Below are 14,477 nucleotides of genomic sequence, written 5' to 3'. Positions count from 1 at the left end.
CAAGGTTGCCAGTTCAACTCCTCAAGTCCTGCAAGGGACGGTGGGCTCCACCCCCTGCAACTGAGATTGAACACGGCACCTTGAGCTGAGCTGCCACTGAGCTCCCAGATGGCTCAGTTGGTTGGAGCGCGTCCTCTCAACCACAAGGTTGCCGGTTCGACTCCCGCAAGGGATGGTGGGTTGTGCCCCCTGCAACTAGAAATGGCAACTGGTTACCAGAGGGTAAGGGGGGTGGGGGGTGGGGGGTGGGAGATGAGGGTAAGGGGGATCGAATATATGGTGATGGAAGGAGAACTGACTCTGGGTGATGAACACACAATGGGATTTATAGATGATGTAATACAGAATTGTACACCTGAAATCTATGTAATTTTACTAACAATTGTCACCCCAATAAATTTAATAAAATAAAATTTAAAAAATTAAAAAAAAAAAAAAAAAGGAAATGGCAACTGGACCTGGAGCTGAGCTGTACCCTCCACAACTAAGATTGAAAGGACAACAACTTGACTTGGAAAAAAGGCCTGGAAGTACACACTGTTCCCCAATAAAGTCCTGTTCCCCTTCCCCAATAAAATCTTTAAAAAAGAAAAAAAATTAAAGTGAAAGATTTTCTTTCCCTGAAAGTTTGGGCCAAAAACGTGGGTGCGCATTATACACGGCAAAATACGGTACTTTGTGCCTGATACTGTTCTAAGCACTGGGGTAGAACAGTGAACAATAATAGACAAGGTCCCTACTTTCCTGAAGCTCATATTCTAATGGAGAGAGAGAAATTAACAACCACAAAAAGATCATTTCAAATAGTGACAAGTACTGTGAAGACATTATAAGATGTGATGGGAGAGTGACTAGGGAAAGGCAGTATTTAGATAGAAAGGCCAGGAAGGCCTGGGAGGGAAGGAGGGAGGGAGAGAAGGTGGGTGAAATCTGACCCAACATTGTAATGAAAAGGAGTCAGCCATGTGACTATTTGAAGAACGAGAATCGTAGACAAAGCATACACGAACATATTGAAGCAGGAGCATATTTGGTACCATAAAGAGTTATGACCAAGACTTCCAGTCAAGAAGGCAGAATAGCTAAATGCTGTGCTTGCCTCCTCTCACCACCACATCAAAATTACAATTAAACTACAGAACCATCATTGAGAATTACCTGAAGTCTAGCTGAACAGAAGTACTACAACAGGATAAACAGAAGCCACATCAAGACTGGTTAGGAGGGGGAGAGACGCAGAACAGGCTGGTTTGACACCCACGTGTAGCAGTTAAAAATAAGGAGGGATATCTTGGCTGTACAGGGCCCCCTTCAAGAGTGAGGGGTCCCAGCCCAACACCAGGCTCCTCAGTCCTGGGTTCCAGTGCTAAGAAAGGAAGTCTCCAAACCTTCTGAGCTGTGAAAATCAGTGGAGATTGTGGCTGAGAAACAGGGTGGCTGGAGTCCCAGGTGTTCCTCTTAAAAAGCCTGTGCATACATGGACTTATTCGCTGACGGAGGCACCTACTCAGTTCCAGTGCTGGAGCAGCAGCTGGAAAGCTGCCAGGGACATTAAGGGTCCCTGGCTTCAGGGCGAGGGCTGGAGGGGCACTTTCTTCCAGACAGAAGTGCTGACATAAGCCATTGTCTTTGTTGAGCCATTTCCCCCACCCAGTGTGCAGACTCAGGCAGTTGCCATATCTGAGTCTCCATCAACCTAGTCAACACCATTCAACACCCCGCCCCCTCCCCGTGATTCTCTGAAACCCTGCCCCACCCAACTTGCAGGCCCACCCAAGCCGCTTCCAGTGGCTTTTCCATACAAACGGCCCATCTTGGCTCATGCTATGGACATTCCTAAAATCTCTCATCTCAAAGGTTCACAAACCCAATAAGAAATAGCTGACCTTAGCATGCCTTGTGTCTTTTCCTAAGCAGCCCCAAGCCCGACACTGGTTGTAGCTAGCCTCAGTTTGCAGCTTAGCCTCTCCCAGGCACCTCCAAGCCCAGCACAGGGGGTGGCCATCTGCAGTCCCTTTGTGCCTCATTCCAGGTGGCCCCGGGCAGGGTACAAGCAGCAACTGACTTGGCCCGCAGTGGGGCCTCTCCCGGGAGGCCCAGGTGGCCTGCTTCTGGTGGCTGGCTTCCAACAGAGCCAGAGCACCACCCGACTGCCTCCACTGAGCAAAGGACAGAATGGGCAGGTACCATAGCCCTGCTAAAGCGAACCCCACTACATTGGGTCAGCCTCTATACACTAGCTCCTCCACTGTAGTCACAGCCAATCCTCACAACCAGTCAGCCCAAGGGTCAATCCCTCCCACTGTTGTACAAACAGCAACCAAGGCTCAACTGCAACAGGAGGGCACACACAACCCACACAAGGGACATATCTGCAGCATCTAGCTCAGGAGACCAGGGAAATTGCCACTGGGCCCTACAGGACAGCTTCTACATAAGGCTACTCTATTAAGACCAGGAGACACAGCAGCCCTACTTTATGTATATCCTGTTTCCCCAAAAATAAGACCTAGCCAAACAATCAGCTCTAATGTGTCTTTTGGAGCAAAAATTAATAGGACTATAATATGCTCCCAAATCTGTTCTTTCCCAGTGTTTCCCATTTCAGTGAACAATACACCTACCCAACTGCCCAGGCCAGAAACCTGACTCTTCCCTCCCCACTATTTCTGACATCCAGCCAAATCCTGTCAAACTTCCCTCATTATTTCTCAGATCTATTTAGTTATCTCCTCCTCATCCACTCACACTATCTGAGCTCAGACCAGTACCATCTCTCACCGGTGTACCATTCTGTCTCCTGTCCAGCCTCTTCACAAGGCAGCCATAATCATCTTTCAGTTGATACCACTCAGGTCAGGCCACTCCCCTGCTTAAAATCTTTTAATCACTCCCTACGTGGAGGCAGGGGAAAATGAAATGCAAGGACCTTATCATAGAGCTGGTTTACCTTTCCAGTTTTATCTTTTGCATGTCCATCCTTGAACTACTCCCTTCAATCACAATGCATTACATACACTTCTCCTCAAGCAGAGCCTGTTCCTCACCTTCTCTTAACTCCCATTTATTTGTTCATGTCATTAGTTTTCTGTTGAGAACACCATTTCCTTACCCCAGCCTCTTTACTTGGGCAATTCCTACTCTTCCCTCAAGACTCACCAAAGCATCCTGATCCCACAACTGAATTTAGTGTCCTTTAAATCAGCCCTCCAAAGCATCCTGTATTTATTCTAATTGGAGCACTTAATCAGACTGTATATTGTGTTTGCTTGATGGGCAACATATCCAGCATCTGGATATGTTAGGACAGCATCTGTGCCTGTCCTAGGCTCTTGGTAAGGGTAGGAGAAATCGTTTTTCAGTTAACACCAAATAACACACCATGTACACTGCCACCTTAACCCTAGCTTATAGAATCCTTACTCGTCCTACCTAGCCTTTAGATCTCCATATTCCCAGCATCTAGAACACTGCCCTAAATAAATGGTTCTCAATTGTAAACTGGAACTAAATTGACTGTATCAACATCACCCAGTAAGCCTGACACAAAGATCCCCAGTCCTACCACCATACCCCTCCACCAAGTTCTTATCCAAAAGACCTGGGATGAGACCTAGGAATCCATAATTTTGACAACCATTTCAGGTGATTCTGACATGCAGACATTCTTAGAAACTACTGTTCCAAACAGGGTAGAAGCTCAATAAATATTGTTGAAAGTAACATTTTAATTTAACAAAGTAGAATTCATTTCCTAATTCTTTAGGGTTAGAATCTGCTGAAACTGAACCCTGAGTGTGACAGAACAATGCACTAATGTACGAAAGTCCACAAAACAAGCAGCCTTTATTGCAGTATTACAAAACACTTTCCATTTTGGCAATATTTTACAACGTACTTAGCTTCAAGGGTTGGGAAGGAGAAAGTTGGAAACTACAGGGGGAAATTTCAACGGACATTTCTGAAAGAAAAACTGTCCCAGCCCTCCCACCCAAATAAAATTCCAAATGTCACTTAATTTCACTACCCAAGAAGAGGCCACGAGGAAAGCAGCAGGCAAAACTCTGGCAATTTCACTATGGATCATGTCAGAGACAAAGGAACATTCAAAAGAGTCATCAGTATGGTCGGTTGCGCTGATCATTTCTGTAGTCGTTTCTAGAAATGAAAAATAAAGAGCCAGACTAAATTCTAATTTTCTACCAAAGGGAAGCATCAAACACTTCTTCAGGGTACTGGTGACTGCTTCAGCTTGACAATTTCTGTGAGGATGACACCATGCCTGATTGCTCTACTACTAGAAGGTGCTTAATGAATGTCTAATTTATTAGTCTTGAGACCCGTGAAGTTCCTAGAAGATATGCTATCACTAACTCTCCAATAAGGACTCCAAACCACTGTGGCATTTCAGGTCAGAGACTGTGCCAATTCCCGCACTCTGAAGAGTGGCATAGTGGAATAAGCAAGCAAACACTTTCATGTAAGAACTTTGGATCTGCCACTTACTATATGACCTTGGAAAAGTTACTCAAGTTTCTAACTCTATAAAACAGTAAGTACATCTACTTCATAAGGTGGACAGAAGGACTAGAACTAAAATACACAGACACTTTCACAGGATTTACCACATGGTAAGAAGTGTTCAATAGATGATAATTACTAATAGCTAACAATTACACAGTGCTTACTATGGGCCAGCAACTGTTATAATCTAATACAACTCCACGAAGGAGGAATTAATAACATTGGCTCCATTGTATAAGATCAGAGCCCTGATGTTCCAAAGGGTTAAGTAACTTGCCTAAGGTCACACAGCTAGTAAGTGGTAGAGTCAAGATGTGAACCCAGGCACTGTGTCTCCGAACTCTGTGCTTTTAATCACATGCCACACCAATTCTCACTATTCTGCCCTACCCCTGGCATACAAATGCTTAGAATGATAAATTATTTTATATCACTGGTTATTCAACTTTTTCTGCCTCCATACCACTCATGTGTACAACACACTTTCATCAGTACCATCAGGGATTTTCATCTGGAAAAGGGATTCCCAGAATCCCCAGGAAAACAACTGCCGGGCAGCACATGTGACTTGAAAAAGCATACCCTAGGAAAGGAGTGTTCTCCCCACCACTTAAGATTAAGAACCCGATTTACAGTTTCAAATTACCTCTCAATCTCAATTGTCGTTAGCCATTGGAAAGAATAATACACACACATCCACACACACTCATACAAATATGATGTATGAATAAGAATTTCCAAAACAAAATAAATTTTAGAAGTTACTCCGCAGGGAACTAAAAGGATCTCCATCCTAACTGACAGAATTGCCAATGGGGAATTCAAGGTCCAAAAAACTGGACAATAAGAAAACGTGATAAAAACAGCTCAGACCCTAAAATCTAGAAGGAGTGAGGTAAAAAGTACATTCTAATACTCACCTTCCTCCCATTTTGCCTCCATAGCCGCCTCGATCTCCGCCATAGCCGCCACCACTCCTGTCTCCGCCATAGCCTCCACTCCTGTCCCTGCCATAGCCTCCACTTCGGTCTCCACCATAGCCGCCACCACCACCACCACCACCACGGTCTCCTCCATAGCCCCCCCCACTTCGGTCTCCTCCATATCCTCCTCGGTCTCCTCCATATCCTCCTCGGTCTCCTCCATAGCCTCCTCGGTCTCCTCCATAGCCTCCTCGGTCCCCTCCATAGCCTCCTCGGTCCCCTCCATAGCCTCCTCGGTCCCCTCCATAACCCTCTCGGTCCCCACCATAGCCCCCTCGGTCCCCACCATAGCCTCCTCGATCCCCACCATAGCCTCCTCGGTCCCCACCATAGCCTCCTCGGTCCCCACCATAGCCACCACCTCTGTCTCCACCATAACTGCCACCTCTGTCCCCACCATAGCCACCCCCACTTCTGTCTCCTCCGTAGCCACCCCCACTTCTGTCTCCTCCATAGCCGCCTCGGTCTCCACCTCTGCCCCCACGACCTCTGTAGCCCCTCTCTCCACCGTAGCCTCTTCCCCGGAAATCTGAAAGGTAGAAATGCAAACCAGTGAGGCCATCAGAATAATGTAAAGCCTCTTTAATGCTAGTCAGAAGATAAATACCATGCAGATGCTATTAAAAGGCTGACCTACCTCCTCCTGAGGGACGAGAGTCTTCTGGCCTGGGCTCATTGCACTGATTGCAGGAATTCCTTCGAGCAAAGTTCATATTTCCACATGACCTGAGAAAGAAAGCAAATAAAATGCTCCCCAATAGTTTCCGATGAATTCAGAACCCCCCTTGTGCCTTCTAACCTCAATCCCAACTCCTACTCCCAACAAAGTAACGAGGATACTTACGGATTAGGGCAAACCCAGTCCCCACTTTTGGGGTCTCCACCTCTACCCTGAAAGCCTCCACGGCCTCTATATCCTCCACGACCTGGGGAATGTAGGGAAGGAGGGGAGAAAAATCAGCATCAGACATTAGCAAAGCAGAGACAAAGCACCAGATTAAAGAACTAAGAGCAAGTGCCAACCAATAACTGGGCAGCCCTCCCCAATACCTTATGGTAGGTCTTTGTGATTCTTCGATTTGGAGCTTTACTTAGCACATGCAGGAAATGTGGGAAAAGACCCCAGATGCACATTACAGTGCAAATAATGCACTAAAAAACTTTTCCATAATACCCTCTTAGGGAATCTCAGTGATAAAATTTAAGTGAGAAGACGTATTCCAAATTTAAAGAATTAGACTTGATAGAAATGAACAAGCTGGCAGTAACTGTATCAGAGAACTTACAAACTGGTCACATTAAGTACCTAATCAGGTATCATTTAAATGATTGCCTCCTGACTTCCAGGTGAATAACAATCTGCTATACAGCTTTGCAAAGGGATTTCTAGAAAATTCTCCCACTACTCTCTTAGATATTATGACACCTTATTTACCTAATCTATTTAATATCCACCCTCAGTTTAACAAAAAAGGAATAAAGACCTAGGGAGAGACAGAGGTAGTAGGTCACACAACAGGGACAGAACATGGACTCAAAAATCAAACCCTTTGTACAATATCAAGGCCAATGAGCAACAAGTACCTTACCTCGTCGCCCACCTCCACTTCCACCTCCTCTCATAAATTCAGGTCTTCTGGTGGCAAAGGACACTTTAATGATGTTGCCATGAAATTCTTTCCCTAAGAAAAAAGAAAATGGTTTTGAAGAAACACTACTCCACATCTGTACTTCTCAACAAAAATGTTAACCTGTGTTGGACATTTTTAATTTCAGAGGAATAAATGACACGTCCTCACAGAAATTCAAACACACTAGTGTGCCCAAAGAGTCAAGGTAACAGTGCTAAAACATCACACAATCTACTGAATAAAGCAGATTAGCTACTGGGAGACAGTCACTTCTTACCAAGCAAAAAACCCCTACATCTAATATTTTTACATGAAAAAAGCCAAGTGCAGAATGTGTGTAGTCTGCTTCCATTTGTTTTTTAAAGGGAGTAAGTGTGTGTGTTTCTGTGTGTGTGCACATGCACGTACACGTATACCTATATATGCATCTGTACGTACCTATATATGTACCTATATATACAACGCTTGTATATACACAGTCTATTATGCCTAACTCTCAGTAGGGAAAATGAGATCACTGGGGGTCAAAGGTGGAAAGAAAATTCATTTTTTATTATATACTCTTGGTACTGTTTGAAATTTTTTTTTACCACATGCAAGTAGTAGCTTTAAAAATAATGTGTGCACACAAATACATGGAGGCTGAATAACATGTTACTAAATAGCAAGTGGATCAACAATGAGATCAAGGAAGAAGTCAAAGGATACTTCGAGACAAACGAAAATGAAAACACAACAACTCAAAATCTATGGGATGCAGCAAAAGCAGTCCTAAGAGGGTAATTCACAGCTATGCAGGCCTAATGTGTTTCCCCGAAAATAAGACCAAGCCAGACAATCAGCTCTAATGCGTGGTCTTACATTAATTTTTGCTCCAAAAGACGCATAAAAGCTGATTGTCCGGCTAGGTCTTATTTTTAGGGAAACACGGTACCTAAAGAAACAATAAAAATCTCAAGTCAACAGTCTGTCTTTACATCTAAGGGAACTGGAAAAAGAACAGCAAAATAAGCCCAAACAGAGTACAAGGAAGGAAATAATAAAGATCAGAGCAGAAATAAATGAAACAGAGACCAAAAAAAATACAAAAGATCAATGAAACCAAGAGCTGGTTTTTTGAAAAGATAAACAAAATCGACAAACCTGTAGCCAGACTCACCAAGAAAAAGAAAGAGGACCCAAATTAATAAAATCAGAAATGAAAGGAGAAGTGACAACAGATACCACAGAAATACAGACAATTTTAAGAAAATACTACGAGCAACTATATTCCAACAAATCAGACAATCTGCAAGAAATGGATAAATTTCTAGAAGCATACAATCTTCCAAGACGGAATCAAGAAGAAACAGAAACTCTGAACATACCAATTACTACCCAAGAAATTGAATCAGTAATCAACAAGCCCCCAACAAACAAAAGTCCTGGACCAGATAGCTTCACAGGTGAATTTTACAAAACATTCAAAAAGAAATAACACCTGTTCTCCTCAAACTATTCCAAAAAATCCAGAAGGAGGGAAGGCGCCCAAGCACATTTTACAAGGCCACTATTACTCTGATGGGTGTCAGATGGGCACATGTCTTTTTAGGGAGACCACTTCACTGACGGTGTAGATGCCTGACCACTGGCACTGCACACCTGAAACTGAGTAATATTGTATGTCAACTATAATTTATTATCTATATAGTCACGGGATATGGAGTACAGCATAGGGAATAGAGCCAATGGAATTGTAACAGATACATACAATGTCAGAGGGGCAATAGATTGGAGGAGGGGGGTTATCACTTTGTAAGGGGTGAAATGTCTATTACATTGCTTTGTACACCTGAAACTAATTTTAAAACATGAAATAAAATAAAATAAAAATAACCTGTGCATATGTGATTACTTACATACCCGCACACATATATATTCTGCTGCCCCAGGGCCTTAGAGACAGACATTAATCTTTTAATTTTATATTAACTAAGAGAACTGACATATAATGAAAAGGTGCCCAAGGATTCATAAAATGGTTATAAATCTAGGAGTCCTGGCTGTCTAACCAGAGCCCTAATCATTGTGGCTAGCAACTTTCCACGATGACAGATGGTATGACATGCACTTTGACATAGAAAACCACTCTGGATCAATATTTCAAAAGGTATAAAAAGACCTAGTAAGCTCTGAACTATGGAGATTAAGTTTAAGAGGCTCATATGCTCTGTGGGCAAATGGCACCATAATTTTTAACATCACGAGCAAAAGAAATTGCTTTATAATTCACAGAAACTATAAAAAAAAAAAGCAGAAAAGTGAGGAAGATGGATCTAGGCTTCAAGAGCAAGGTGATGGAGCCTGATGGATTACTGCAAAAAAGTAAAGAATATGGAGGTAAGGACACAGAGTATCACAATTTCATCTTTGAAGAAGAAATGCAATTATGTTTTGGAAAATACAGGTAAATTTATAACAACGTGAGGAAATGACTATGCTAAAATGTTAAATGAAAAAAATATGAGACAAAACTACATTTAGAGTATAAACTATTTTTAAAATACATTTTAAAACTCTAGAAGGAAAGTTAATAAAAAATATTATCGGGGCTGGCCCGGTGGCTCAGGCAGTTAGAGCTCCATGCTCCTAAATCCAAAGGCTGCCAGTTCAATTCCCACATGGGCCAGTGGGCTCTCAACCACAAGGTTGCCAGTTCAATTCCTTGACTCCCACAAGGGATGGTGGGTAGTGCTCCCTGCAACTAAAATTGAACACGGCACCTTGAGCTGAGCTGCCACTGAGCTCCCGAATGGTTCAGTTGGTTGGAGCGCATCCTCTCAACCACAAGGTTGCCAGTTCAACTCCCGCAAGGGATGGTGGGCTGCCCCCTGCAACTAGCAACGGCTACTGGACCAGGAGCTGAGCTGCGCCCTCCACAACTAAGACTGAAAGGAAAACAACTTGAAGCTAAATGGCACCCTCCACAACTAAGAGTGAAAGGACAACAACTTGACTTGGAAAAAGGTTCTGGAAGTACACACTGTTCCCCGATAAAGTCCTGTTCCCCTTCCCCAATAAAAAAATAATAATATACACACATCTATAAAAAAAAATATGTTATCAGTGGTTATCTCTGAGTAGAGGACTATGGTTGCTCTTCTACTTTCCCATACATCATTATTTTTCAGAGAGGAAAGAAGTCTTACTATTTCTTCTTTGTATTTGAAAGAAAATTAATCTAAATTAAAAAAATATATAGGGTCAACCAGGCCAACCCTCTACATCTAGATCAGGGTGGCCTCAAGCACAAGGAATGATATAAGGAAATATTCTAGACAAACAAGGAGAAAGCTCATTTCATTTCTAATGGTATATAAAAACTCTGGCCTGTAATTTTAGTATCTACAAAAGTAAGCATGAAAATAACCACTGTCAACCAAAACATATATTGACTTCAAGACTAGAAAACATTTATCCAAGGACCAACCTGGTGGCTCAGGTGGTTGGAGTGCTGTGCTCCTAACGCCGAGGTTGCCAGTTTGATTCCCACATGGGCCAGTGAGCTGCACCCTCTACAGCTAAGATTGTGAACAACAGCTCTCCCTGGAGCTGGGCTGCCGTGAGCAGCCAACGGCCAGCATGAGTGGCTGGCAGCCAGCGTGAGCAGCCAGCGGCTGGCAAGAGCTGCTGTGAGCGGCCGACCAACGACTGGCAACCAACTGCCTCAGCCAGGGGAAGCGCAAGGCTCATAACACCAGCATGGGCCAGAGAGCTGTGTCCTACACAACTAGACTGAGAAACAATGGCTTGAATTGGAGTGTGTGGTAAGGCGGTCGAAGGGGGGGAAAAAACATTTATCCAAACTACATGTTGAAATTGTATGAATGAGTATACCGTCAAACCAGTCAATGGCTGCCTTAGCTGAAGGAGGGTCATCAAACGACACTGTTGCCTCCCCTTTTGGCTTCCCGGTGTCCTTGTCTGTGTACAGATTTATCATTGGTTTTCCGGTCTTCTTGTTTGTCTGAGGAACAAACAAGCTGGTGTTAGCATTTTAAGAAAGTGATCAGGAACCATGTAATTTATTTTTCAAAAGAATTCACACATCCATTTTAGAAAATACTATGCACCTAATGTACAATATACAAATGAAATTATCTGTAGGTTCTGAAAACTCTAAAACACAGTAAGTAAAAACCAAGCTATAAAAACGATATATAGTATTGTTTTATCTATGTATAATTTCTTTTAACCCCCCCAAAAAATGTAAATAATGCTTCAAGTAAATATATACCTTGTAAAACAAACGAAAAAGGCCAAAAAGAATGTTCACGAAGTAAAACAATAGATAACCACTATGGAGAACACACTGGATTTAGCTGGGATGAATGTGGACGACAAAGGAGAATTTTTGCTTAATCAGCACTGCAAATTTTTTTACATATTACATGTGTAATTAAATCCTTAAGAAATTTTAGCTCCTCAAGAAGGGGGAAAAAATGAGTAATTCCATAGACACCAAAACAAGGACAACTGCCAACTGATTTCAGGCAAATGCTACAACCTAATACTAACCCTGCTCTAAATACCGCTTTCTACTTGAGATGAAAAATATTTGCATGAAACAAATAGCACACATGACACAAGTAAACAATAGTTATAAAATAAACCTATATATTGGGCTAATATGCATCACAGACATGAAATACCAAAATAAAAAGTTGTCAGTAACAACTTGAGTTTGCATATATTGGCATTTTGGAATCTATAAAATGTTCTCATAATATCATTTGGTTCTCAGAATTTTAGGAACTAGGCAGAGACTATTTTTAGAGCCCTAAGATTGATAGCTAAAGCTGTAGAAGGCTGTATAAAGGTGAACACAAGCAAGGAATAAAAACATTCATATATTTAGCAAATTTAGCAAAGGCCTACAGACACAGGTGGGCATGTGCATCAGGGAATTTTAAGAGACAAGCCTTACTGGAGTATAGGCTTATTATGTAATCTATGTATCTTAATCAGAATATGTAAATAATTATGAGATTTTCAACATTAGCTATACTTTTCACTCACCTTAATAATTCCTATCTGTTTAAAGAACTCCCCCACTTGATCTGTAGACACACCCTCCCCAAGTCCTTGCACAAAGATTGTGTTGTTATCTGAATTATCAGATTCTGAATCTAAGGGGGGAAAAAAATAAAGTTAATTTACATATTCCTTGGTTTTATTACATCCTGCTTAGTAAACAAGAACAATAATTTATTGTCCAATATTCAACTGTTTCTATGACCAAAAGAAAAAAGGACCAATATAAGAAAAATCTTATATAAACATGCAAAGTGGTCACAATGGTTATATGGTCAATTCTTAAAACTAAATTTAAGATAAAGTGGATCAAGTCCACACTATGTGAAATATACAAGGACAATTCAGAGAGATCTTACAAATCTCACTCTTTAGATTCAGATACAGGACTAAAGCTCATGAAGAGATGAAGGAAAGTTAGTTTATAAATTAGCACTCCTTTCTTTGGAGAACTTTAATTCTTTATGGCTAAACAATACTTTTAAGGCTCTCTAGTAGAAAAGTCCCCAAATCCGGCAGTTTGGACTTCCAAGCAAGCCAAGCAGAACTGTTGGTTTCCCATTCATTGCCAACAAGCTTTGTATATACCAGAGGGTAGGGGCACCTTGACACACACCTTACCTTACACGCACACTTTTGGATTAGTACAACAAAGTAAGAAAGATGTACAAAAATTCAGTCCATCAAGGGATAATTCAGAAATTGCCATCCATATAGAATACTTTGGCATCTTAACAAAAACAAAAGTTCTGATTTCAATATATATTAAAATTTTTTGGCTCAAATAGATTTTTAATCTCTAAATCATAACTTTCAAAAGGTTCCATGTAGCCTTGAATTTCATTCAAAAATAAAAAGCCACATGAAATTAGTGACCTCTACCCAGAGTCAGACAACTCTCTCATGTATGAATTCAGGTTTCTTAGGGCTACTAAGGAGACTACCAATCTAATGTAATATTTTCTTAATTAAATATAGCTTTTCTACTTCTAATTCCCAGTTAATACCAATTCTCTCAAATCTGATTTGTAGTAATTAAATAATGCCAATTAGCAGTATAAAATCAAGTATTCTTCATAAAAGAAAAAGTACAGCATGGGAAATCACAAATATAGCAATTCTTTCCCAGCAAACTTTCCAATCAATCCCCTTGAATTTTTCTTTCTGGTATGTCTTTGGAAGTAAAGCTCCCCCAGTTCTGGCAGTACTATCAAATTAAATGCTCCTCCTGTACTAACTCCTCCAAACACACACACTTCTCCTTTGAGAAAATAGGAAAACTAACATTCTCTTAATTTCAAAGTTCCAAACTGCCATAAACCTTACCAGCATCTGGTCTGGGTCCATAATCCCTGTGACCTAAGAGAAAAGAAAAAAAAAAAGGAAAAAAAAGCTATTTAAGACAACTCATTAGAAATATTTTTGAAAAATAGTAATAATAACCAAGGCATGAAAAGTTAATACTTCCAAAATCCTTAAAAGTCAACCATAACAGATTTACAAAGTAATATATAAATTTTTATTAAAAGTTTAAGAAATCAAGATGAATGTCAATATTTCCTTAACTTGTCCCAAACGGCACCTGCCACTTTGGCATTATGCTAGTATCACTTTTGTTAAGCTCTGATTGTGAAGGCTGATTGGAAAACCCTAATAATTTAAAAACACCATGTCAGCTACCTTTATTAAAAAAAAGTATTGTCAAAATCCAGTGAAGGCCTCATTGGTCACCAGACTCTTTCATGCAAATTCACTGTGTAGATCCATTGGACTATTTGAGATCAACTTTGGCTTTTTAATGTTTTGATATATATACATGTATACATATATATATATATATATATATAATTTTTTTCTTAAAGCACACAACACACACCAGCCTCAACAGAGTAAAAAAAAGGGCTTAGACTGCGTCTGCGGGGTATTGGTGGCTTTTAGATTTATATAGCATTTCCACTGAAACATTTTGGGATACTCAGCACTTACCACCAAAATTTTTGAAGCCACCGCGGTCACCACCACTGCAGAGGAAAAATTGAAGAAATGATTTCTTCCTTAAGTCTCTAATGTGCTGAGCCCTGGGCTCAATCTACACTTAACTGTCACAAGTAGAGCGCCTAGGAAAACAGTAGCACCTCTAACTTTCCAGTAAATTCCATTTCATTGACTTCAGAATGTTTTCACTTAAGTGTTTTCCCAAGGATCTATATCCACAAGGGTGCCTTTTCAAGTATATTACAGAACATATATAATATACTCTTATTTT

General features: G+C 41.1%; 1 protein-coding gene across 1 annotated transcript in view; it reads right to left on the bottom strand.

Moving 5' to 3' along the window:
* Positions 1-3,827: 3,827 nt before the first annotated feature.
* Positions 3,828-14,477, bottom strand: part of TAF15 (TATA-box binding protein associated factor 15) — a 29,573-nt gene continuing 18,923 nt past the window's right edge. The window contains exons 8-16 of the mRNA XM_019732554.3: positions 14,198-14,232; positions 13,538-13,570; positions 12,197-12,306; positions 11,015-11,144; positions 7,097-7,189; positions 6,352-6,433; positions 6,145-6,233; positions 5,445-6,036; positions 3,828-4,158 (exon numbers count right to left, since the gene is read on the bottom strand). Coding sequence (XP_019588113.3) covers positions 4,119-4,158; positions 5,445-6,036; positions 6,145-6,233; positions 6,352-6,433; positions 7,097-7,189; positions 11,015-11,144; positions 12,197-12,306; positions 13,538-13,570; positions 14,198-14,232 — 1,204 coding nt within the window. The 3' untranslated portion in view covers positions 3,828-4,118. The remainder of the gene's footprint in view (positions 4,159-5,444; positions 6,037-6,144; positions 6,234-6,351; positions 6,434-7,096; positions 7,190-11,014; positions 11,145-12,196; positions 12,307-13,537; positions 13,571-14,197; positions 14,233-14,477) is intronic.

This window comes from Rhinolophus sinicus, chromosome 12, assembly GCF_057876585.1.
Source record: "Rhinolophus sinicus isolate RSI-liver-muscle chromosome 12, RSI-T2T, whole genome shotgun sequence".
NCBI lineage: Eukaryota > Metazoa > Chordata > Mammalia > Chiroptera > Rhinolophidae > Rhinolophus > Rhinolophus sinicus.
Note: the sequence above shows the minus strand (reverse complement) of the source record. Positions and strands in the feature narration are given on the sequence as shown.